Raw genomic sequence first — 26,827 nt, forward strand, 5'->3', positions numbered from 1 at the left:
ATTTTTTTTTTTGAATCATTTCAAGTCCCCCCCCTTCTTTTTTTTTTTTTTTTTTTGTCTTTTGTCTGTGTTTTGATGCTGTGCAACATTCATGCACAGAGTCCACACAAATATTTTTATTGCCTTCTGCTAGACTCCACTACAGGAAATAAGCAGAAAGGATGCCACCTGAAGCAATACATTCTAATAATGGACTTTAACCAAGAAAAATGGAAATGACTTGCTGGCAAACGCCACCTGGTGTTGAAAAGTGAAACTTCAGATGAGGGATGTTGTAAATTTGTTTTAGTTTGTAATTCTGGAAAAACTTGCTTTTAATTTTTTAACTGAAGGATATATAACTTTTAAAAAAAACAACAACAACAATGCTTGGTGTTTTTATTAGGCATCCATCCAGTGTTTTCCAGACTCAGATAACCAGTGAGGCATGCTTTAATTCACACTGAATCAAAATATTTTGAAAAGTTTAAGTTACAAGAAAGCAAACTCTAATAAACCCTGCTAACCAAGTATGGTTTATTTTACTTGCCCGTGTTTTTACAGGGTTGTTCTCTGTAAAAACTATGTATTATATTGTCTTATCAAAAATGTAATGTGGCAAAACCTGTGCAGAACCACAAACTCAGAATGTGTCAAAGTGCTTTGTGTGTATACTAAGTTCTCACTTAGTTTTGAAAAATTTACCATTTTTCACAAATTTTATCTCTAAAATGATAAAACGTCTTCACAGAGTATTCTGAAGCTCTTCAGAATGTTAATGGTAAACTTATAAAATATTGATATTATGAGAGATGATTAAAGAATTAACAATTACCATGACAACAGGTTAAAAACTGACCATTACTCAGAACAATTATATTCTGAGCAAAACTGAAAGTAAAATTATTCACACAAAGTGACATAAGGATACAGCAGTTAACATTTCATTGTATAGTAAACAACATGTACTCAAAGCTGAATACTCACTTGATGGTGCCAAGTATGACTTGGCAGAGAGGGTAGATGAGCGGCTGGAGAACGTCACTGGGATACAAGGTGCTGAGGACCCGACACCACAGATACAGACAGTGAATAAACTGCCAGTTATACACCGCCTGATGGGTCTCCTAAAAAAATAAAATAAATAAATACAACCAATGCCACACCTGTACACAGAAAAGATTTGTGCTCTTTTTTTGTTACTGTATTTACTGTTGGATATATTTATTCTTAGAGATGCACTAAGAAAAGGGCTGGCTGAAATGCTGTTTGTTCTTTACTTGCCTGTCAGAAACTAAAAATCAGATAATTCCCCAATCAGTGAATGCAATACTTAAAGACTACAATGACAACAATCTTCAGTGTGGACGGCATCACTGAGTGCTGGAGAAGATCAAAAGGTCTAACAAAATATTTAAAACTATTTTGTATGCAGGCATGTAGGTTGTTCATTCAGTCTACTATCTTAAAATATGAAGATAAACAGGGCGACTGGATGATGGTAGGGGAAGAGCAGAGGAACATATTTAGTGTTCACTAAATAATTACTAATAAAAGATTATGAAAACAGTTTTGAGCTTTATTCGTTGTATTTTTCTCCTGATCAACTCCTTTTTTCTCCCTTGGCACATAAGATTTCAGATAAAACCTGTTTTAATATCACTTAAATGTTTTAAAACAATATTTTATCAACAAAACCTGGTCTGGTAGGAAAATATAAACAGCTATGCATGTCTTTTACAATATATTTAGCAAAATACGGTTAGAAATATATTGTATCTTATAATACTTGTAGAAACAAGCAAACAGATAAAGGTGCACCTCTAAGATCGCAACAATTACAAAAGCATAAACGGTGAAAATGATCAGGAACAGTTAAAAGTAACGTGACGTCTTTCACAAATGTTTCAAATAAAACTTTATTTCTTTGAGAAAGTGGGGCTTGAACCAACCAACCTTCTTCTTCATGGTCATGGCGTTCCTGAGGTGAATGGCCAGCTGTCGGATGTAGATGAAGGCCTGCTGATAGGAGACGTGAGTGTCCAAGGCGTACATCTCTGTCAGAGTTCGTTGCATGAAGTTAATCATGGGGAGCGCATTGGGAGATGTGAACTTGCAGTTTTGCACATAGGAAATGTACATTTGCTGCAAAGAGGAAGAAAACTAACATGAGAAGACGTTTCTGCAGAAAACGACCCAAAACTCAAACCTGGCAAGATGGGAAATGTGGATTTATTGGTAGAACAAAGCTTGAGCCAACTTCTGTGGTTACCTTTAAAATTATATTAAGATACGCCTCCTGTTTGTGTCTGCAGATCTTGTTGAGGGCCAGAAAGGAAAGAACCCGACCCGTTTCCTCCCCTGTGCTCCACTGCTTTAGAAGTTGCTGTAGACCAAACGCAACGTGTTAAAACCTGACCATGAGCATCTCTTTACTGCAACGAATCCGAGCTAAAGCTCAACCTTCAACAGATGCCGACACTGTTTGGGCAGACACAGGTAATACGGTACGAGCTGGTTGACGTGCTTCAGGACAGCAGTGATGACGGTGGTTTCTGTCAGGCAGGATAACAGCTGCAGACGGAGGAGCGGGAAAGAAAACCAACAATTAGCGGGATGATGTGAAATGTATTCTCTGTTTTACTCTGCATCGAACCACATCGGCCAAACCTGAACTACTCCACCCAGATACATCTTGATGTCATTCAGATTCCTCTGCCATCTTGGACTAGATGAAGGAAGCACCAATCTGAAAACAAAACAGAAATCAATGCAGCCTTTGTAAAGCTAAACAATAAGAAGAGAGATCTGCAGATGTTTGGGTAACTTTATACTTGTTCTGATCTTTGTTGGGCTTCACGTTGAGCAGCTTCTGCAGGGCCAGGTGAATCTCTCTGATACAGAGCAGGATCAACGCATTGAACACTGCAGAGGTGAAAGAAGGAAATGTCAGATATTTGCATGGACTGAAACTTGCCATTATTTTATGTCAGCAAAACAAAATGTAAGTTGTCTAATTTCATAGTACTTTCCTAGACATCCTAACCACTTAACCCTTCAAACGAGAGCCACATTCACCCAGGTCCACTTGCTAACCTGCATACATTCAGATGCCGAGTCGCAGATCAGTAGGCAACTTGGGATCAACATGTGACAGGGGAAAACTGGAATCAAACTCACAACTGTCCAACTGCAAATCAAATCACAACCCTGCATGTTCCTTATTCATGTGTTTGTTATGCTAAAGGAAACTGCATCCATTAACACCTGCACGCACGAGGGTAGTTTATCAGTACTATTCCTAAAGATGGTGTTATAACATGTGAGCAGGCTCTGGTCCATTCTTTTCTTGAATTTGTAAAGTGTAAGCAAAGGTAAAGTCACTCCTGTTGGATGCTGAACATCATCTTTAACGAGTTTGATCATACCAAGAAAGTCAGCATGAGCGATACTTTTTTGCCTCAGAGCTGCATGGAATCCCAGTGGTGCAAGTTGTCACCACTCTCTAGAAAAACAGCCATCTTTTAAAATGTTACTATTTGTAATTTTCTCATATGATAATATAAAGAAGCCACAACAAATTATGCAGAACAGAAATGCTGTGAACAGAAACCAAAATGGTTTAATATGTGGAGATAGAATCCCTCTGTCGTTACAAGCACAGGCTGCATTTGTTAGGCGACGACCCACCTGAACTGTCAGCCACCTTGTAGCAACACTGACCGACTCCTTCCCCCTTCGTCGTGGCAACGGCAGCCTTAAAGGCCTGTGTGACCTCTCTGAAGAGGCGAGGAGTGGGATCTTTCCTCAAAGCAGCTCTCCATTCTTCAATCATTTGGTCTGTGACTTTGATGGACTCCGCTGCCTTTTTGGTCTTCTTCGAAGCTGTGTGTTCTTCCTCATCATCCTCCTCAGAGATAGCTTCCTACATGGAAAACATGAAAATCTCAGCATTTTTCATTTCACACGATTCTTACAGATACACACAAACCAAAGGCCGGCTTACCTCCAGTTCAGCCGGTAGTTTGTGGTACTTATTTCCATCCTCCTCCTCTTCAGAGCTGTCCGTGTCATCAAAATTGAGCAGCGATTGGTCATTTTCCTCCAGAAACTTGTAGAACTCCGGGTCTTTGTTCTTTAACCGGGACAGCTGCTCCTTATGCTCAGAGGCTTTACCCTTCTTTTCATTTCTACATGATACAGAAACAGATCTACATTGAAGAGGTTTGTTCATATCAATGATGTGCAGCACCATGAGAAAGTATTGATATCCCTTGGACCTTTTTACATTTTGTCATAATACAATATTGTGGTGTCATCTGACCAAAGCATCTTCTGTGTTGTCTATGATTGCAGCCAGCTGCTAATGTAACTTCTACAGTTTTTGTTTGAAAATGGCTAAGAGTTGTCCTATGAATATATTCTTATTCTGTTTATCAATTAATGAACTCCTGAAGACACCAGGGTTGGATTTTATGTAGTAATATCAGAGTAAAGCGGGTCGTAAATGAAGTCTGCAAATGTAGTTATAAAACGTTTGCAGAATTCATTTGTAATCATTTTAAAACCATCATTACTTTTCCTTCCATGTACACAACAGTCCACATGGATACAATGTATCCAAGTGGATACAATAAAACATGGATACAATAAAACAGACTAATATTTCTGTTTACAACAATACTCACGTCGGAGGCTCTGCTTTCTTCTTTTTCTTCTGTTTTGGAGTCTCTTCTTCAGATTCATCTTCGTCTGGAGAATTGAATCCTGAGACCAGGAATTCGTCCACACTGAGGTCTTCTAATTTCCTGTAGTAGATTAAAGTTAATAAACTAAAGTCAGAAACTCTCACACGTGCGTGAACAAGCCGTGCAGTGTAAAGCAACGAGAAATATGTGAGGAAGTTTGAATGTCTATTTGATAATTAGCCCAAAGTATGTGTTAAAACTGTCGTAAAGTACATCAGATATAAAGTGTGCTAGCATGCCCGCCTTAAGCTAACAGCGTGGATGGCTAAAATAGAATCAAACTGCATTAAACTCGTTCTAATAAACTTCCCAGTGATTTAAAACTATTTAACCTTTAAAGTACAACCGGAGCCGAAAGATGAACAGTTTAATTTACGAGTCACAATAAATAAACCTCTAACAAACCTTTTCTGTTTCGCTGCCATGCTGGATTAAAAAACGTGACGCCGGTGTGACGCAGAACTGCAGTACCCATAATCCTCCTGTGCTCAGGGAATGGAAGCGCTCCCCAACATTGAGCCGCTAGATGAATTGGATAGAAGTGGGCACGAAGCGGAGCTGAGTGACTTTTCCTCTTGAAAGGATGTTAAAAGCATTTTCGGTTGTGGGAGTGGAATTATTCCGGTCTGGATGTGGTGCAACATTTACACTATTTGCCAAAACAAACAATGGGCTTTCCTATTTTTGTTGTTGTATTGAAATCTATCTGATATTAGACAAATAATAATAATAATTCTCCAACTCAGTCTACAGACTGATTGGGGAAGCAGTTAACAGTCGATGGAGGGGACATGCTATACATGCAACTGCCTGGTATTATACCGCGGATAATTTGTGAAAATACCAACAAATTTATAGTGGTGGTTGACCCACTGCTGCCTTATTGGCTACGCTAATTAATTCACTTTGTTCAGGACTTAACACATATTTTCATATCTTGTCAACCAAACAACTCTGTTGTGAAATATGAAAGTAGTCAAGTGGGAGTCCTCCGTTCTTCCCAAGCAGGATGGAGTATGCAGCATGTAAGCCTCGCCCCCGCTTGCCTCGCAGGGTGAAAAATGGTGCGCACCCACATAATTGATTTTATGTTTCTCGTGTGCGGGTTTCATTACTTGTAATTCTAACTAACTTAATATAGTTATCCCAAATATTAAATGCGCTCAAGGTGACACTTGTACGTAGAGTGACTTGAAAAAAAAAGAAAAGAAAAAGCTCTTTCAAAAATTATGACTTAATTTGGAAAACACAAATTAGTCCAAGTGTTGACGTCAACCTTTATATTTAACAGCCAGAGCTCCGCGTCCGCACACAAAAGTGAGCAGTGTTTTGATGCGGCACGTGAGGTTTAAATTAAATAATCCCAAACTGGGAGTCTAGTTTTGCTTCTCACTTTCTTTTTATCCGTTGCTTTACATGACCACAAACCTGGGCAAGCTTACGAACCGACAGAAATCAGCGCTGTCACATCGACACCGGAGGCGGCTGCGGGTGAGGACTGCCTCCTTTATTTCTAGACCGAGCCGATTGTCAAACTAAGACAATGCTAGTTTAGCTAGGCTAGCACACACTGTAACAATAGATTTTGGATTAAATACTTCGTAACCTGATACTGATGTTTCAACTTAGAAAAATAATGATATAATATGTATCTGACGCTTATGCTAAACAGCGTAACGTTACATGTATAAATATTAAATCGCCAGAGCTAGTTGGTGGACGTTTGATTTTTGGTCTGGGCTAGCCGAAATGACCAACCTCTCAACAATAATACGGCTATGGCAAACCCCGCCCTTTCGCGACAGCGAGAAAGTGTTTACCAAACGCACTTCCTGATCAGACCAAACAAAAGGTGGCTTTTAACACTGTCTGTTGTGTTATCTTTTCACGACCACATTCTTTGTGTTGGGTTACCAGTTACTCGTGTGATGGGGCTTCATTAGAGCGTCTTTATTACTGCGGCTGTACACTGAGGCAGCCTGAGCAGTTTCGCTGTTGGCACTCTGAGCTGAAGTGGCTCCACCTTAACAAACCGATGTCTGCTTTCATGCAGTTCTTTTTTTGCATTGACGTCAGTGCATACAGCACAAAACAGGGGCTTTCTTCATATTTCCTATGCTGCTGTGGTCAGAATATGGACAGAACAGCCAGACGATGGTACCGATCTTAAGGCAGCGTGACTGAGACAGTTGGTGATTTCTCTCCCATCACTCCGAAGAGGACGCAGTGTCCAAGGATACCCGCAACACGACCACCGGTAAAAAAAATTGGACATCCATTCTTTCCTGCAGCTGCAGCTGATGGGTGCTCTTGATTAAAATAGATGTAGTGGAGGTTGAGGGTTGCTCAGATTTCACTCAAGAACAACTCTTCTGCTACGAAACATTTGTTTTCGACAGTGTCAAGCAGGATGTCAGCCAGAGACAGAAAGGAAGAAAGGTGATCAGCTCTTTAGTTTTAACTGTGATCCAGTGCTGTCACATCAGGCTCAGCCTCCTGTGTGTGCACGTCTCAGTTTGCAGCAGTATTCCCTCTGGAGCCTCAGAGGGGATTGTCTTCTGATTGTGGAGTACAGTTGGTGTTTCTGTGGTCTATTGTGTCTTGGAAAAATGGGACCCGGAGCTGGTCGCCAGGCAGCTGTGATGACATTTGAGATGTCGGTGGGATACTGGAGAGTGTGCAGTTGGGAGAGCTGGTGGATATTGTCAAGGTGCAGCAACAACTGTAGACTTGTGCTTACCTTGTATGTGAAACGTGGACTTCAGACTGGTCAATATTCCTTCAGGAGGAGATTGTGGGAGCTGTGAATTTGCTCTGATATTCTTAGCGGGTTACTTGAGCACACATCTCCTTTATTTTCACTGACATGTCAACTGAAATCTATTTAAAAAGGGATCTTTTTAAATACTGCCTATATAAAGGCAAAGGAAAAAGCCTGAACAGATATTTAAAAAGTAATAAAATAAAAATACCCACACAATTTTTAAATATGTGTAAATCCGCAAAATCCTTGATCACCCCCTTAAAAACACTTGGAGCAAGAGACTATCCGACTGAAGTGAAATCTAAAAGGTACATAGATAACTCAGAGCTTGACCGTTTGCATGTCAGAAATAAAATCTTAAAGTTGATCCTGTGCAGACAGGAATGAAATTTTCCTACTTTCTCATCCAAGTTAACAGTGTAGCGATAAGCTGGACCTACCAGAGCTTTGATAAGGATGGCTGGAGGTACCAGCTAAAGGTAACATGTACCAGTCTGAAGGTAATAAAATCACAAATCACCATTTTGAGGTCACTAAATGACCTCAAAAGAAGCACTTTATCTGTGATAAAAGCCTTGGCTTACAGAAACCTTTTTTTTTCCCCTCCCAAAGACTTTATTTGTGTCTGAAAGTTAAAATCAACTTTAGATGTTAGCAAGCAAACAAAACACAGTTCAAGAGAAACTGTTAGACTTTAATTGCACATTCATGTGAGGGATGTGACGTTTCTTTAAGATGGAGCCCAAGGAGAGTTTGTGAAGTGTGAATGTTATGGGCCCAAGAAGAGAGCCTTGAGGCACTGTTCAAGAACGTGAAGATGAGAGGACACATTCACCAAGCTTATAGATGGGAGTCCAACTATTTAGCTCTAGTATTGTCAAAAGCAGTCATGAGGTCTTAAAGCAGAAGAACAATAATATAACCAGAATATAACATGAAGTGGTTATTAAAAACTTTTTAAAACGTCCACTGCCTAAGTTGTGAAACTGAAACTCCCCCATTTAAAATAGACTGAAGTTAAATGAACCTCCTGTATCTTGATAAAGGATTTTAACAAAACCCGCTGCAGGGGTAATTGAACTAGTGGCAAGCCAAGTGTTCTGCTGTTATGTGTGCACCACATTGTTCGGGCCGTGAAGTAAATATCCTGCCATTTGTTTTTTTCTTTGTGTTTCTATCTATGCCTTATGACTAGTGGAAGAAGGTATGTGAGGGACATTAGCATTTGGGACACAGCGAATAGACCAGGTGGCTTAGGAAGGAAGTCTTTCATTTGTTTTCTACCAGTTGTTAGTTTTGGGCTCCAGCCAAAACTTGATTCTATGTAGGGACTTATGATTGGCATGTTGGCCTCTCAAAAAATATTTAAAAAATACATGAATCAGTCTGTGCTCATTAAATTGTATTCTAAGGTTTGTTTTTCTTTTCTTTAAGTTATCAAAGCATCAGTTAATGCATTTGATGGAAGTTTGTGTCAGATTGTTTTGAATGCGACAGAAAAAGAAGGAACAATAAGATTGTCACGATCTATGCATCGACGCATATGTCTCTAATATTTATCTCATTACTGAACTAAAAAGAGTGCACCAGAGTTGGTTGGTACATTTATTGGAAAAAAAAAAAGATTGAGTATAAAATATTAAATAGGGAATAAAATAGTATTTTACTGTACTTCACCAGTTGATCACTGATAACAAAGAAAGACGTGGATATTGATCAGTTGGTGTATCTCTAATCAATTTTGAACACACTGATATTGCAATAACAATGTATTGTGGAGCCTTACTGTGTTGTCTGTTGCTTCCTGTGTGTTTCCTTAAGATTCAACAAACACATTTTCACATTCTCATACATTTTGCCTCGGAATAAGTCAGAAGAAATTGTAAATAAATAAAAAAAAATCTAATTATTTGGTTTAAGATTATTTAAGGTAGAAAACCTTTGACACTTCAGCTGTCAAAGCGGAATCTAATTAGACTTGACTCTGTCATAAAATCCCGTCAGCACTTTGCATCCAGCTGCACTTTGTTGTCGTACTTTGGTTTCTGCCATGCTGGTCGGGCCTCCTGTCACCGCTGACGAGATGGCTTCTACCACCGTGACAATATTTATGATGAAGGCTCAGGACACCTGTCAAAGCACCTGCCTAATCCCTCAAGACTCAAGGAATCAAACAAGTAAGGTACTAATGACACCTTTTTTTTTTTTTTTTTTTTTTTAAAACGTTGCAGTTGCCCAGTGTGTGGCCCAAACACAAACCCACCACGGCAGCGCCAGGCATCATGATGGAGGGGGGCATGCAGCTGCTCAACCGCGATGGGCACAGCATCTCGCACAACTCGAAGCGGCACTATCACGACTCGTTCGTCTCGATGAACAGGATGCGACAGCGCGGCCTGCTGTGCGACATCGTGCTTCACGTCTCCAACAAGGAAATCAAGGCGCACAAAGTGGTGCTGGCGTCCTGCAGCCCTTACTTCCATGCCATGTTTACCAGTGAGTTGACCAGATCATCTACTTTAATGCTCTACTTTAGAAAAGTATTTAAAACTCTTGAAACCATTTTCACATTTTTTTTTTTGTGCAAAAACAATGTACAAAAAAGCAGTGTGCTTTTGTATTTAGTCCCCTTTACTTTTGCGTCCTTCAATAAAATCCAGAGCATTTAATCAGTGAACAGAGTCCCCGAGCGAAAAAATGAATCTCAGTATAAATCATTTCTGTGAACATTATTATGAAGACTTGGGAGCACAGCAGATTGGTCACGGAGAAAGTTGTGGAGAAATTTAAAGAAACCCCCCCACCCCCAAAACATCAAGCTTTGAATACAACTCCTCAGGCATGCTCTGCTCTCGCCTCTGCAGACACAACTTGAGTTTTGATACAAACAACTACAAGAAATGTTTCAAAAGTCACACAGGCGAGAGGACAGCTGAACGCGCGCAGCAACAGAGTCAAGAAGTTGTGTTTACTATCCTGTTGCCATAGTGGAAACATTGTTGCATATAAACACAAATCTCATTTGCAATATATTTTCAACAACTTCACATTGCAGAGCCTGTTTGTGTGGAATTTTTTTCACACGTGATAATCTTACTCACAAGCTCAAATTGATTCTACCTCCATGTGACGATGTTGCCATTGAATATTTAGCCATGCAAGTTGAGATGTTTTGCTCGGCAACCTCTCGTATCGCGATGCACAGCTCTTCGCATCCAAAATGTAAGCACGGATATTTTGAAACATATCCATATCCATATGGAAAAATGGGAAAAGCTTTTCAAACAAACCACTAACAGCTACTACTGACTCAATTTTTTTTTTTTTAAGTAGGTTTAAATAAAAATGATTCCTCTTCAAAATTATGCACTATTGTGTGTTGGTCCATTATATAAAATCCAAATAAAACACATTTAAGCTTATGGTCGTAACATCATAAAATATTGGAAAGTGTAAAGGATATAAATACTTTTGTGAGGCCGTGTTTTATCTGAAATCTATCAAGGTCGGTCTTAGGAAGGCTGAGACAGAATACCCTCTGACTGCAAACTTCAAGCATTTCCTTTTGTTGTCAAGTTGAAGCCCCGACATCCTTTGCAGCTCATCGTTTCCTCAGCTCTGTTCCTGTCTGAGGTGCAGGTGGTCAGACGAGTCGCTCTTCAGTCGCCGCCCTCTACACCTCAAACTGCTTTGCAGGAGCTCCTGCATATTTCTGCTGTTTATGTTGAACAAACTAGCAAAAAAAATACGTCTGTCATAACATCTCATTAAATAGACGGGAGGAAATGAGTGGTGCTTACATGTAGCAGCAGGGTTGTATACGTTAGCAGATGTCATGCTTCAAACATGACTGAAGAGGGTGGGGATTTTTATCGGGACGTTTGAGGAGTAATGACTTGCTGGCCGCCGCTCGGCTGATTTGGTTCTGTGTGGGCGTGCAGACGAGATGTCCGAGAGCCGGCAGACTCACGTGACCCTCCACGACATCGACCCTCAGGCTTTGGAGCAGCTCGTCCAGTACGCCTACACAGCAGAGATCGTAGTCGGGGAAGGTAACGTGCAGGTGAGGTTGAGATTTTCCTAAATTGGCCAAATTGAACATGAAAATATAGAAAGAGATATTACTCCCCCCCCCCCCCCCACTTGTAAATTGCCTTGTTTCTAGACCTTGCTTCCAGCAGCGAGCCTGCTGCAGCTCAACGGGGTGAGGGACGCGTGCTGCAAGTTCCTCCTCAGTCAGCTGGACCCCTCCAACTGCCTGGGCATCCGAGGCTTCGCAGACACGCACTCCTGCAGCGACCTGCTCAAGTCGGCGCACAAGTACGTGCTGCAGCACTTTGTGGAAGTGTCCAAGACAGAGGAGTTCATGCTGCTGCCGCTGAAACAGGTGGGTGGGCTGCTGCCTGTCTCTGCCTCCCGCTGTGCGCTCTGCTGACTCATCCTGATGAATTTTAATAGCGGTTTTCTCACTGTGGGGCCGTGAAGCTGTCTACCTGTCCTGTGTTTTTCTATGAGCAGGTCGTCGAATTGGAACATGTTATATAAAGCATTCCCATTTTATTTATTTTTTTAATTCTTCAACTTTTTTTTCCAAGAAACATTGAAACCAAAATCTTTCTTGTATTTTATTAGGATTTTATGATGGAACATAAAGAGACACACTGTGAAGTGCAGTTACGACCTAAGTGTAGAGCATATGTCAATCAATTTTCAAGCCTTGCTGCAGATTCTTACTCTAATTTAGATCTGAACTTTGAATGGGACATTCCAACACTAAAATAAGTGTCAATCTATAGCATCAGATGGCAGCTGTGGTTGTATTTAGGTATGTTTTGCTTCTAACAGGTTTTCTTCCATGATTGTCACATGTTTAACTCTATCCATCTTCCCACCAACTCTGAGCAGCTTTCTTGTCCCTGTTGAGATGTAGCATTAACACAGTATGATGCGGCCACCACCATGCTTCCCTGTGGAGCTATGTTTTCAGGGATGGGGATCGCTGGTCGTCTCCAGTGGGACTGGCCCTGGATAAATGGTTGTGGGTGGGACATCCTGTAAGAAGCCTCTTTCCTCCCTGTGTTTTCTGTTGACTCCTTTCCTCCCGAGGTATTATCATTCCTCAGGGCTTGTTGTCCGGTTTATCTGCTACATCAGCTCAGCTGAAGCACCACTCACTCCTGTTCAGGCTCAGCTGCAGCAGTGCTGCTGCTCCAGTCCTGGAAGTGGTAATTAGGTAAAGCCAGTGACATTTTCACAGCTGCTCTACTGTTTATAGAGCAAACAACCACGTTTACGCCTCTTGCATATCAATGAGGGTTTCTATTCTGGCTCCAGTATGTTATTGTCACCAGTTTAATCCAATTTTAGAATAGATTTATCCACCAATTTATTATCTATACTTATAAGTCCTTCAAGAGCAGAGATGGATATGAAGGATATACAAGTTATCAATTTTGCAGCTAATCTGTTTCTCATATTATCGGGTTAGCTTGCAAAGCTGCAAATTGGTTTCATTTATCAGCCTGAGCTCCTCTGAAGCCTTTTCTTATTGGATGAACCAATATATTATTATTTATGTGGTAAAATATACAAGGAGTCCTGGATTAAATTGGTATTTGGGTGTTAATAGGTAATGACACATACTTAACACATTAACAAAGAAGGCTTAGTGAATAGAAATAAATGCAGTGTCAGTTTCATTAATATGTGCAGTGAACCTGACACTAAATATGAGAAAACATTTTAGGCCAAGGGCCTTTGATGGACTGGTGACCTGTCCTGGTTTTCTGATGGACTCCAGCTTCCACTGTGACCCAGAGGAGGATGAAACAAGTAGAGAAAATAAATGAATAAATTAAGAGAAAAGACCAGACTCCTCTTATTAACTGTGCTAATTGTTGTCATTTAAAGCACTGCGTGGCTGTGGTATAATCACATTGGCCCTCATTTGCGTATAGCCAAAAAAATACCTGAAGTGAGAATTATTTTTCCAAACGGGTGCAAAATTATTAGGTTTCATTTCATAATGGCAAATGTATGATTAATGATTTATCTTTATCATTGCACTCCACAGGCCACGGAAAGTTGTGTCACTTTAGTTAAATTTTACAATTTCAGACTGGCCTGATTCACAGGAGTGAAGGTTTCCTGGATCAAACTGTTTTTTGTTTCTTTTGCAGCGTAATCAGTAGCTGCTTTATTTGGCAATTGAGCCTCATTTAAGGAGGAAACCCTGGAAGTCATGACAATGCAGCTACTTTCCACAACCTTTCAGGGCCATATAGGTGGAAGCGCATCTTCAAACTCAGCCCACTGTGGAAAACTAATTGAGGGATAGTAAAGGGGAAATGGCTCTGCTTTGGATCAGGTGGGGTAATTCTGCTCTGTGCTCCAGAGAAAAATGTAGGATGTCCTTTGTAATTTGCAGGTATGCAGGATATTGTACTATATAGTGAAAGTGTAAGAGCTGTCCGTTTTTAAACTTCAAAATTTGTACTATTAAAGCAAGATCTTACTCATTTGGAAAGCCTTTTTCTTTATTTATATGAGAAATGGCACTGTTCCTATTTTAGAGGTCATTTGAAATTTTTTGGACAAGCTAAATAAAATGTGGCACGATTGCTGGGATTGGTCAGCTAACAACATACAGTTCAAATTTAGCTGCTATAACTGTTTAAAAGAAGACCAATTATGATGTAAGAGGAGTTTGTTTCTGCTTTAATCAGGATTATCTTACAAAATGGGACTGTCCTTACTGCACCTTCCATCTTTACATTATAAACAAATTATTCCTTATTAGTTCTGGTTAAATGACTTGAATTAATTGTCTGGCGATTCTTCTGATTTTGTCCGGTCTGCTGGTGATGCTAAACTTTTCCACTGGATTTTATTTGTATGTTGTGTTTTCTGTTTTCAATCTTTATTTTTTCTGTAATGTGTTGAGAGCAAAAAGCTCAGCACCAATGTCATTAGATTTAGAAGGATCTTCAAAAATGTTTGGTAAAATTTCTAGTTTCTCTAAAGGGAAAAAAACAAAACGTCAGACGACAGTGGCTTAAAAACACACAGCTGCAGACACCGCTCCCCATTATCTCCATGGTTTCTGCAGCAGTGAAGCGATGACGCTCCACGGGAGTCGAACGCTAAGCCTCACCATGTTTCAGCCCTTCAAAGGCCTCAAACTGAATCTGCTCTCACTGTGTGGGCGCACGCCATTAAAGCACCAACAGTTAAGCTACATTAAAGCAGATTAAAGACATACAGTTTTCTTCAGACCCTTTCTTCTCTTTCCTGTGGCTTTTTCCTTTATTCTGTCCACAACTGGTCCAAATCTGCACCAGATCTAGATGTATATCCTCTCCGCTCTGAAAGACTCGAAGTTCACAGGGCTGTGAAATATTCCCCATATTTTTTATTTTTTTATGTTCTCTTGAGGGGGAAAATCAAGAAGGCGTGACAGGATTGTGACTAGTCAGCTTGGTTTGATGGCTCACTGATTTAACATCACACGCATGACATTTTGAAGCGTGATGGCTGTGTCTTGATGTCTGCTGGAACTCATGTCGTTCATGCTTATTGCATTCCTTACCGCCAGTAAGAGGACGGTTACTGCTAATTGTTTGTTTGGAGAGTTTTTCCTTCTTTAGTAAACTCGTGATGCAGTATGTGCATGCAGAGGCAGCAGTGGCTGCAGGGTGGGGCCTGAGCTGTCTCTCTCTCTCACTCTCTCGCTCTCTCTCACTCTGCGACTGTGGATTAGATGAGGCTGTGTTCCTCAGCGGCAGCAAAGTGTCGCTGCGGCCAGGAAAGACGACGGCTGGCCGCTCCTTTCCCCCTGCAGCCTGGCCAGTTTAGCGCTGACCTGGGAACAGTGCCAGGCAGCCACTCAGACTGCTGCGTTTGTTTTTATGTGCTCGGAATAATGGCAGCTTTAAATATATCGTGATAACGGCACAGAGACAATGATTTAAAAAGGGAAAGGTTTATGTGTGTGTGCATGTTTAACTGGATTTAATCTGGACTGATTCCATTTTGGTGGCATTTTGAAATTAAGACGAGGAGGAAGGAAGATAAGAGAGTTCAGCTGCAGTAAAAAACAGTTTACCTGTTTTACATTTCAACAGTAGTTATTAACGGAAAGACAAAAGAAGATACTCAGTTGAGATCAATATGTAATCTTTGTCCTTCTGCAAAAAAAAAAACTAAACTATGCTGAACACACCATCCACATGATTGAACACGTTGGTGGCAGCATCATGCTGTGGGGATACTCTTCTTTGGCAGGGACAGGGAAGCTGGTNTGNGTTGATGAGACAATGGACAGAGTTNAAATATTCAGATCAGCTTTATATTAGTTTTTTTCTGTATTTTTCATTTTATAGTTTTTTTTTTTAATTAGAAAGAAAGCCCCTTTGGTGGTGGTGAAGCTGAATTTTACTCGTCATGTTTCTTCAGGTGCTTGACCTGATCTCCAGTGATAATCTGAATGTGCCGTCAGAGGAGGAGGTGTACCGCGCCGTGCTGACCTGGGTGAAACATGACATAGATGGACGCAGGCAGCATGTGCCTTGGGTAAGTCGGGAGGAAAACGCAACCGATTTTCATTCCCCCACCTCCTCCGTATCGATCACCTCTGCCGTGTCTCACCAGCTGATGAAGTGCGTGCGGCTGCCTCTGCTGAGGCGAGACTTCCTGATGAGCAACGTCGATACGGAGCTGCTGGTGCGTCACCACTCGGAGTGCAAAGATCTGCTGATCGAGGCTCTGAAGTACCACCTGATGCCCGAGCAGAGGGGGGTCCTGAGCAACAGCCGGACGCGCCCTCGGCGCTGTGAGGGGGCCAGCCCTGTGCTCTTTGCCGTCGGTCAGTGTGCCCCTGAAGGTACCCGTCAGGGTACATTTGGAAAATGCACCTGGATTTTTTTTTTGTGGTTTTTCTTGCATATTTAATGCACTTACAAAAATGAACTTCTGTTGCAGGCGGAGGCAGCCTTTTCGCCATCCACGGAGACTGCGAGGCGTACGACACCAGGACAGACCGCTGGCACATGGTGGCATCCATGTCCACCAGGCGCGCACGAGTCGGTGTGGCAGCCATCGGGAACAGACTCTATGCTGTCGGAGGGTGAGTGATGACACCCACAGAGGTGACCTTTAATAAAACATGAACTGGTGCCAGGAAATGGAAGATTTGGGGACTAATCTTTAGTGCACAGCTTAAGCGGAGGTCATTCCTTACCCTGACTGAAACACCTGTCTGTGTGTTTTCTGGCGCTAACTGCTCTGCTGAACATGGGCGATCCCCGTCTTATCACAGATCAACACACTGTTATCTCAAGGTCTAAAAAAAATGTCAGTCTTGTTTATTCAACACTTTGACTTTTCACTAACAGACTTGTGCTTCAATAAAAATAAAGACAGACCATGTCTTTATTTGTTCGTCCTTGAATCTGATTATAACCGTCTAATTTCCTTTATCTTTGAGGTCTGTCTCTTTGCAACCTGTAGGCAGGAAGCAAAATTTCCTCAGAGTGAGTGCAGGAAACCACGCTGACATTCTGCGACAAACCTTTCTCTTAAGGTACGATGGCACCTCGGACCTCGCAACCGTGGAGTCCTACGATCCCATCACCAACTCCTGGCAGCCGGAGGTTTCCATGGGAACGAGGCGGAGTTGTCTGGGTGTAGCTGTTCTGCACGGCCTGCTGTATGCTGCTGGGGGATATGATGGCGCCTCCTGTCTGAACAGGTAAACACAGACCTAAATTTTGACAAACGTAGCTCCTTGATATTTTAAATCCACAGTTTATGTCCCTTGAAGTTTTCTTACAACCACAAACTCCCAGGTATTAAAGTTGTATGTCTGTGGAAGGGGGAAAAAATAATAAAAAGATGATTTTCAAAATTTGCTTTTAGTTCTGTTTTGATACCCCTACATACAATCTGTGAAACATGGTGGTGGCTGCATCATGCGGCGAGGCTATTCTTCCAGTCAGATGAGAGCAGGCTTATGTTTTTTGGCTTACAAACAAAAAGCTGGGTGTGGTGGAAAGCACACAACCAGAGCTGCAAGGCTGGCCTATTTTCAAATCGCTGTGTGGCCGACGTCCAACACAGGACATCACCTTGAAAGACGACACCCTCAGAGTAAAATATGGTGCTGTGAGCGTCATGCTGTGGCGATGCTACTTCAGAATATTTGTCCAACATGACTAAGCTTAAGCTATTTTTAAAAAAGGAATCGCCTCACTGGGAATCCTATAAAACAAAAATGCGAAAAACTGTAAGGAGTTTGAACAGTTATGGCAGGACATTGTGAATTTAATCGTATGCCGTTTCTTCTGTGTGGATCTGATGTTAGACTGCCAGAGTAATTTTGGTAAACGCGGATCTTCTTCTCTCTTGTAGCGCGGAGCGTTACGACCCTCTGACCAGCACTTGGACATCAATTGCAGCGATGAGTACCAGAAGGAGATACGTTCGAGTTGCGACTCTGGGTGGGAAGAGAGATTTAAACCGCTGATCTATTGCACGTTTATATCCTCTGATTTTATTTTAGTCTCAGAGATACAGAGGGAGTTGCTGCCTTGGTATTTGTCTGCTAATATTTACGTACCGCGTTTACTCCCTATTCTCCCTCCAGACGGCAGCTTGTATGCGGTGGGAGGCTACGACAGCTCCTCGCATCTGGCAACGGTGGAGAAATACGACCCGCAGGTAAACCGCTCACAAATGTATCCTCAGAAATGTTGGCTGCTTTAGTTTCACTGAACCTTCCCGTCGAAAACGCATCACTTCAGCTAAATCTACAGTGCGGACGCGTCGCTAATTCTCAGCGTCTCGTTTTGGACACACAGAGCAACACGTGGACGGCCATCGCCAACATGCTGAGCCGGCGCAGCAGCGCCGGGGTGGCCGTGCTGGACGGCATGCTGTACGTGGCGGGAGGCAACGACGGCACCAGCTGCCTGAACTCAGTGGAGCGCTTCAACCCGAAGACAAACACCTGGGAAGGAGTCGCTCCCATGAACATACGCAGGTCAGTCTACAGCAACGCAAACACTGCAGGTGATGTCACGTCTAAAAACCGGAAGAAACCCAAAACGTAAACATCACAGACAAACAGTAGGAGCCATGGCACTTAAAACATCCGCAGCATTAGTTATTTCAAGCAGTAACCATCAGCTAAAATAAGTAGCATAAAAATAGTAGACATTTATTTGGGATCTTCTGCAGATTAGGGCAAAATATAATTAATCAATGAAACACAATATGGGTATAAAACGTGACATAAGTGCACAATGAGAAAGAAAGCTGTGAAGAACTGGATGGTTCTGCTTTGGATGACAATGACAACATTGTTCAACCGGTTACAATGTACAACACTAAAACACTTCCTGCAGCAGCTGAGACACTTCTTCACTTTTAGCTCCTTTCACTGTCCCGTGCAGGGCAGCTTTGTCAGCCATATTGCAGCAGGAAAACCTCACTGAACCCACCATTGTTTCTTTAAGTATTACAAAGTTAGACATTTCTAAAGCTATGTTGTGTTTTTTTAGTTTCTCTTTCTCTGTTGTTTTTGGCTCTATGCTGCGACGTTGAAAGATTTGAGAGAAAGAATGTGGGAGAGACGATGAATAACCTGGATTGTTTTCAGGAAAGCTAATGAAATGAGACACACCCTAACCGGCTGAACCATCAGGATGACCCAGTTCTGCCTCCTGCTTTAGCAGTAGGAGGCAACGACACCCTGAACGGGCATTGACATTTTACAGATATCCCGGTTTTATCCTTCAAACAAAAAGCTGCAGAAAACTCTTCAGTCATTCTAATCCGATAAATGTTTTAGTCTTCTGTAAATAGTGACTGACGATTTATCGGTAGTTTGGGGACAACATTTTAAGGGAGTGTGTTGGAAATGTGTAGGGCATCAATTAGGAAGAGAATAGAGTAACAAACCGCAAATAATTTATTCATGGATAAATTGAATGAGCAGACATGAAAAAGTAGACCAAACAAATTCTAACAAGTTTGTAAAATAAATGTATATCTTCTGTTCTGATGGTGTCTGCTGCCTCTCACAGAAAAACTCGGGTTTGTTCAGGTTTGCAGCTCTGATGAGTCTCTGTCTTCCTTTGATGGGAAAAAATGGTAAAAACAGACTCAGTCTAAGATTAATGTCGTCCCTCAGAATACAGTCACCTTTTTCAGACTCAGCCAGCGTGCAGTTCATGTCTTTTAAGAGAAGATGGCGGTCTGTTAAGACTTGCTGCAGGTTTTCTCTGTTTGTTGAAGGGCAGCTAGAAAACTACTCTGTTCAGTAGGTCAAACCTCTCTCTATCACAGATCGGTAAACGTTTAACTGCAAGGGAGGTTAACTTCCTGAGGAAGTAATGTATTTGTTGGGCTTGTGGCAACTGGTGAGTGGCTATGGTTCCGCAGAGATTACTGAAGTTAATGATGTTCCTGTGTTAAACGTGCGAGGGTGTGAAGGCTTGAAGAGTACCATCGTGTAATGGAGGAGTTCTTTTGTAATCATTTTTAAAAATCTAAAGGCTTTCTTGTCAGGTAGAGTGATTTATTCATCTGCTTTTTGTAGCGCGCCCAGCAGAAAATCCTGGAATAAATAACGTTCCTCTGTTCAAACTAAAGGATTTCAGTCCTTTCATGTCGTCTTTTCTCTTCTGTCCTCCTTCAGGCATTAACATCGAATGACATCCCTTTCAGAAAAAGTCAACCTTTTCTCATGTCTTTAAAAACGAACAGGCACACGTTTCCAGCAGCCTGTTGGCTCCGATTTGCCTCGTGATGGAACATTTAGACACAGCAGCAGATTCACTTGTTCCTACACAAACACAAAGGTTCATTTCTGGATGTGAGAGAATGAAAACCCGATAACAGCCCATGAATTACTCATGTTTGTCTCTGAGGTTGTTTTTTTATTTCTTATTTAGTTCCTGTGAGTCTCCATTTACGCTATCTGAAACATCCCACTGCACTGATATATGCGGTGTGTAAAAGACATTTGACGCTATGTTTAAAAAATCATGTCCAAAATACACCTAATAAGTATTTCACTGGGTTTTTCAAGTGGTAAACCAACACATAATAGGATACATTCATGAGGTGGAAGGAAATTATATATCTTGGATTTAACACTTGAAAAGTGTTGTGTTCTTCTCCTCTGAGCCTGTTGGACCACTTCTTGCTATCATCATGGCTGCAAGTCTTTTTTGGGAGGTATATTCTTACCAGCTTTTGCACATTTAGAGACTGGTGACTATTCATTTTCGCAAAATGGTTCAAGCTCAGTCAGACTGGATAAAAAGCTACTGTGAACATAAATTTTCAACTCTTTCCACGAACTGTCAGCTAGATTTAGGTTTAGGCTTTGACAAAAAAAAAAAAAAAAAGCATTCCACTCATACTCAGAATAGATTTGGAAAAATTTAAGAAAAATCATTCATAATTTCCTTCCACCTCATACCGCTGCATTATTTTGTGTTTATCTAGAGAGCATGTGTCAAAGTCGAGGCTCAGGGGCCAAAACCGGTCTGCCACAGGTTTTCATGTGGCCGGCAGGGCCACATAAATATGACCTTCAAGATAATAGTTTAGTTCTAAAATATTTTACAGGTCAAATCAAAGCAGTTTTTCTGTATACTTCCAAACTACAGTTATGTGAAACATGCTTATTATTATTACATTTTAAGAGCTTATCACTGAACATAGAGAAAGCTATTTATTAATATTTTAAGTTTAATAGGTAGTTTTGTCAGTACATTCTACTGCAGCTGGTCTTTTGAGAATATTTGTGATCTTGAGGTGACCGGAAATGAAAGTGAGTTTGACGCCCCTGATGCATCATAAAACGGCATAAAATGTGGCTGGGAAGTGACAGACTGTGCTACAGTCTATGGGCGCATGCCACGGTACGAAGACTGAGCAATACGGAGCTGTAATAAAAATGTATTTCTAATGGAAGACCTACATATTGTAATATTTCTTAATATTCTGATTTTCTTAGGAGCACTCACGACCTGGTGGCTATGGACGGGTGGCTATACGCGGTGGGAGGCAACGACGGCAGCTCCAGCCTTAACTCAATCGAGAAGTACAACCCGCGGAGCAACAAGTGGGTTGCGGCCTCCTGCATGTTCACGCGGCGCAGCAGCGTCGGCGTGGCGGTGCTCGAGCTCCTGAACTTCCCGCCGCCTTCCTCGCCCACCCTCTCAGTGTCCTCCACCAGCCTTTGACACGGGGTCGCCGTTTGGCTGACTTCGGCCGCCACTGCTACAGCCCAGACTGGATCTGGGAAGAGACGCAACTGTTCGGTGTGAGATGAGGAGGAGGGACTGCTGGGAGCGCCGAGGGGAGGGAGAACTGAAGGCACACCGTGTGAATGAGGCCTCTTCATTTGGTACGGTACACTCCAGAATTATTAGCAAACTTGGTTAAAACCAGACATGCTTTACATAGCAACTAAAGACAGCAACTTTTAAAGTAATTGTAAAAAAACACTTTACCATATGATAATAAAAATATAATTTAATATATCTCATTAGATGATAAACAACTATTAGTATTATTAAATTATGATAATTTTAGTTGTTTTAAACTAATCATTACTCCCTATTATTCATTTTTTCTTTTTTCTTTATTTTTTTGCCACGTTGCTGTTAGCTCTGAACTGCACCGTATCTAGTCTGGATTCCTCAGAGTCTCTCCTGAATATCAAAACCATACCCTTCAAAACTTATTTCTTTAAAAAAAATAATAAAAATGGACTAAAAAAAAAAAGGTGTGCCCACCATGATAAGTGTTTGACACACATATCGTAAAACAAGGCAGGCACTTTATTCTGTAATGTGTGCTGTACCTTTTTGGTTTGATGTCGTAGTTCCCTGCAAAACTTTTTTTTTTTTCATGTCAAGAGTTTTTCACAATAATATATATCGATATATATATATATATACATAAAAAAAACTGAATGATTTTACTTTTGGAATGTAGCTTTTTTCAGTGGTCGTACCATGCATGACTACGTATCGACACAGAAACCCTTCCACCCCAAAAGATGAGAAATGTAGTTGTAGTTCTGCTGTGCCACGCTAGGTGGCAGTAACGGGCAATGTTTAAAAGCGCTGCAAGAAAGCATGGACACAAACAACAAGCTAGGCCCTCAGAACTGCGAATGAGTTTGGATCTTTATTTATATAAAAGAACGAATAATACAAAAGTAGATTCATTTATAAAATATAATATATTCAGTTTTAAAGACGCTCAGAGAAAGAAACGGATCCAAGCGATGACTATTTAAGAGTGTTTTAAATATATTTATTTAACGTGTGACGTGCATGTCACAAACGGAAATGACAGAGAAGAATGTCTTAGTCTGAGAGACGCTTGTGTGGGTTTAGACTACGAGAGGACTGCTTGCTGTGTTATGATGTGCGGCGATTCATTTGCATTTCTTAATGTTTGTTCACTGCCACATGACCCTGGACCTCACTGTACATCTAACAGCATTTATTGTGTTTGCCTAAATTATTTTTCAAAACCACATCGAGGTGCATTGTTTTCCCCCCTCAAGATGGATAGACTTGGCTGGTGGATGCCATCCTATTCCATTTAATTAAACTGAACCATATCTATTTTAACTGTGGTTAATAAGTTGGGCTTTGTTTAAACAGTTAAAATAATAAAGAAAATGCATTACCATTGCATAAATATCTCAAGTAAAATCTAATTTGTCAAACTGATCTACTCACAATGATCATTTTGTCCTTTTTATAAATGATAGTTGAGTTCAGCTCATGTGATATCATTCCAGACTTCTAAGAAGTTGCCTTTTCTCCTTATTTTGAAGGATTTATTTATCCGTTTAGTTTTTCTCTCTCTCTCTCTCTCTAAAACTACCTTCAGTTTCATTAAAGTGTGCAAAGGCGTACGAGGTAGAAGTGGAGCTCTGATGGCCTTATAAAAATGTGACTACTCTGTAAACTTTTAAGATAACAAGCTGCACAAATTCACATAAGACTAAAAACCTCCATTCTCTGGATTGAAATGTACATATATTGCTTAGTTTCTGAGTTCTGTTTGTGCAATGTCAATGTGACTGTAGACTCTTTTTTTTCTTCTTCTTCTTCTTTTTTTAAGTTTGTGGTTGGTGTTGTGATATGTGTTTATTTATATGTTTGTTATTTATGACAGACTTTAATATGTTGAATTTTGCACTATTGCGAAGTGGAGCAATACAGTACACTCAAAAATGGAAATAAAGATGTTTTCAGATGTGGCAACTGTCCTGATGTGCTTCACTAAAACTGCAAATAAAGCAACAGGCTTCTGTGGAACCTGTTTGCAACTGTGCATGGAAGAGCAGTTGGATTTCCTTCAAAATGCTTTTACACACACACACACACACACACACACACACACACACAGTAAAGGTTGTGCTGCAGAGTGAGGTCGTTGCTAGGTTCACTGTACACACTTCCTTGGTAGGTTTCCAACATACTCGTCTATCACAGTGATTTAAACGGACAGCTGAACACTCTCACTTTCCCCTTCCTGACCTCAGTCACATGGCATTCACACCTGTGGCTGCCCCTAGAAACTCCCGGCCGGATCGCCTGCAACTCCGCAAAACCCAAACATCCAGACGCCAAAAGTGTAAGACTCCCAAGTTTTTCACCGGGAAAAACTAATCTATTCATCTGTTCAGATTATTTACTAAAAAGAAAGCATGTTGCTGCAACAAATGCATTCCAAATGACTGATGCCACCACAGATGTCTTTGAAGTAAACGAAGCTCAAGGTTTTGTTGTTTTTGTTTGGGTTTTTTTTTTGTGTGTTTTTTTTTTTTACTTTGGCAGATAGCCAAGGCATAGTTAAATAGCTAATCTTCTAAAACAAGGAATGTGGGTGAAAATTATTATAATATAAACATTCTTCTAAACACCACACTTCTTTGAACCAGCAAACGGTAAGGGAGAGAAAAGCCACTAACTGGAGTTTAGATGCCCATTCAATATGTATAAATCATGTATTTTTGTACAGAACAACTGTGGGACATTATTTTATAAATTTTGCACAATTACATAAAAAGAAGTCTATCAAGAAAGTAGGATTTTTTTTTTTTACATACATATCAAAAACACTGAGTCAAACCTGTGTGCAAATGTACCACAAGAATAGTGAAGTCATTTGAGATTTGTGAATAGGGCTGATAAATGTGCATATTCAGCAGAATTTCATACATGTGGAGGAAGGTGGTCTGGTCAGATGAGACCAGGTTGGACTTTTTGCCCTACATGTAAAACATTTTTGTGGACTAAATCTACCACTGTACATTATCTTAAACACACCCTCCCCATCTGTAAACACAGTGATGGCGGTATCATGCTGTGGGGAAGCAGTTTTTCAGGTCAGATGTGGCCAGAATTGTATTTTTCTTGCCTTCATATAAAATGTGGTGTGGTGGGACTTTCATCTTCCATCTGGAGCTACCAGGGGAGGTTAAAGAATATCCTTGTTTTGGAATGGCCTAGTCAAAGTTCAGACCTACAACCAATTGAGAGATTGTGAAAAAAATTTTGAAAATTGATGTTCAAAGATGCTCCCTGTGCAGTTTGATTTAGTTTGAGGTATTTTTCAAAGAGAAAAGCAAATAAATAAATAAATAAATAAACAAATAAAAACTAAAAAAAATAAAAAATAATCTGCAGATATGCAAAGCTGGTGGGGATAAATATAAAAAAACTTACATCTGACAGCAGAGAAAGGCAGTTTTTAAAGTACCGACTTAAAAAATAAATGACCCCCTTCGTCCACTTATCATTTAAACTCCACTTTGTGTGGCTTTAACCCCTTCTTTGTCCATGAAATATTTATGGTTGTAACCTGGCAAAATGTGAAAAAGTTTAACGTCTGAATGCTTTTGCGAGGTCCGTCTTATATTTTCTGATATGAGAATTTCCTTTCTAGTCAAAATCAGCATAAGATTTTCTATATAACTTATAGTTTCCCACAGAATCAGCCTCACAGGTGTGTCGTACCGAAGCTCTAAAGACGTCTATTTCTCGATACAAGCCTGATTGACGTGATCACCATAATGACTTTTATCTTTGCCAAGATAAGACTGAAGCGCCCCCTCAATATGCGATCCACCGCATGTATCAGAAGTTAATCAGCTGCTGAGTGTCTCTACCCGCGGCTCATCTCCTCGACTCTCTGGATGCTAATGAGGCCACAGCTTGTCTAGACCAATGTTCTCCCTCTGAAAGAGCTGCTGCAGCTTATCTGCCACAGCCTCCCTTTTCTCACCTGGCGTCCCCGTCTGCAGGCCCTAATCAGGCTGAGAGGTTGGAGCTGTCGGTATGCCGACAATGCCGTATCACCATGACACTTTCTCAAGCACTGGATGCAAACTTTAGGAAGTTGCAGTTCTATAAAATCTACTTTTAATGCAAACCGAGGGCAATTTGCTGCCGAGCAGAGCTCAAATTCCTCAGCAGATGACGATTATGTTTTACAAGATGATTTAGAAAACATTACAGTAAAACTACTCATAGTCTAGTTTTCATTTCTTTTCGTTAACCCTAACTATAAAGTTAACCTGAAATTAATTCTGGTATCAGAATCGCTTTTTTTTTTTTTTTTTTTTTTTTAAATTAGTGGTGGGCTTGTTTTTGGAAGGATTTCCTGCTTCTTTTTTCAGTCTTTATTTTCTGGTAGATCTAGTTTTTTCCGGCTGACAGATCTGGCTTTATTCATCAAGATGTTTTAATAAGTGCCACACCTGCATTAATCTTCTGGTTACCCCCATCATTCTTTCTTTACTCCAACTTCCTCCAGCAGTATTTTACCGCCTGTTGTTATTCTTGTCGTATGCACGGTTGCTCCCATGGTAGCGCTGCGGGTGGAGTTTCGTATCGCACGTGCATTTTTACCATTTGGTTTGGTGATATCCAGAGGTAGATGGTGTCTAAAGTAAGACTGAAAGGGGTCTCGGTAATTGTGACAGAGCTGATACTGTGAGAAATAATTACTTCTTGAAGTGAACCATCCAGAACCTTCACTGAACAAATTAAATTAAATTATAGATTTTAAGGTTTTTCGTATATCTTTGCCAAAGATATCAATCAGTAAGCATGTGTCATTCCTCTTTAAATATTACTGATAATGATAAAGGACATCAGATGCTTATTTACTCTGAATATCTTTTAATGCTAATCAAAGGTGTCTCAGCCAAAGTTAGTTTCAGTTGCACCTATTGTACTTTCGTTTAGTTAATTTTTTCAGTTGATTTCTGCACATTTCGATTTCTGACAAA

General features: G+C 40.7%; 2 protein-coding genes across 4 annotated transcripts in view; one reads left to right on the forward strand and one right to left on the reverse strand.

The window, feature by feature from the left end:
- Positions 1 to 5,356, reverse strand: part of noc2l (NOC2-like nucleolar associated transcriptional repressor) — a 31,930-nt gene extending 26,574 nt beyond the window's left edge. Inside the window, exons 1-10 of the mRNA XM_015035708.1 lie at positions 5,133 to 5,356; positions 4,668 to 4,787; positions 3,986 to 4,169; positions 3,670 to 3,904; positions 2,814 to 2,904; positions 2,650 to 2,728; positions 2,443 to 2,553; positions 2,252 to 2,365; positions 1,936 to 2,124; positions 967 to 1,106 (exon numbers count right to left, since the gene is read on the reverse strand). Of these exons, the coding sequence (XP_014891194.1) occupies positions 967 to 1,106; positions 1,936 to 2,124; positions 2,252 to 2,365; positions 2,443 to 2,553; positions 2,650 to 2,728; positions 2,814 to 2,904; positions 3,670 to 3,904; positions 3,986 to 4,169; positions 4,668 to 4,787; positions 5,133 to 5,152 (1,283 nt within the window). The 5' untranslated portion in view covers positions 5,153 to 5,356. The remainder of the gene's footprint in view (positions 1 to 966; positions 1,107 to 1,935; positions 2,125 to 2,251; positions 2,366 to 2,442; positions 2,554 to 2,649; positions 2,729 to 2,813; positions 2,905 to 3,669; positions 3,905 to 3,985; positions 4,170 to 4,667; positions 4,788 to 5,132) is intronic.
- A 605-nt stretch (positions 5,357 to 5,961) lies between these two features.
- On the forward strand, positions 5,962 to 23,788 carry klhl17 (kelch-like family member 17). 3 transcript variants are annotated; one of them, XM_015035712.1, is made up of 12 exons: positions 5,983 to 6,218; positions 9,723 to 9,987; positions 11,433 to 11,554; positions 11,657 to 11,878; positions 15,946 to 16,062; positions 16,141 to 16,354; positions 16,471 to 16,615; positions 17,072 to 17,239; positions 17,899 to 17,987; positions 18,134 to 18,207; positions 18,348 to 18,529; positions 21,518 to 23,788. In XM_015035712.1, the coding sequence occupies exons 1-12, from the start codon at positions 6,144 to 6,146 to the stop codon at positions 21,744 to 21,746; spliced, it is 1,902 nt and encodes a 633-aa protein (XP_014891198.1). In that variant the 5' UTR covers positions 5,983 to 6,143; the 3' UTR covers positions 21,747 to 23,788. The 3 variants fall into 3 exon arrangements, with proteins under 3 accessions (XP_014891197.1, XP_014891198.1, XP_014891199.1); XM_015035713.1 differs by lacking the exon at positions 5,983 to 6,218 and adding an exon at positions 6,761 to 6,984; XM_015035711.1 differs by having other exon boundaries at positions 5,962 to 6,218; positions 15,946 to 16,354.
- The last annotated feature ends 3,039 nt before the right edge of the window (positions 23,789 to 26,827 follow it).

The sequence above is a fragment of the Poecilia latipinna genome, unplaced genomic scaffold (genome assembly GCF_001443285.1).
Source record: "Poecilia latipinna isolate Pla-1442-1.1 unplaced genomic scaffold, P_latipinna-1.0 Scaffold346, whole genome shotgun sequence".
Classification (NCBI taxonomy): Eukaryota; Metazoa; Chordata; class Actinopteri; order Cyprinodontiformes; family Poeciliidae; genus Poecilia; species Poecilia latipinna.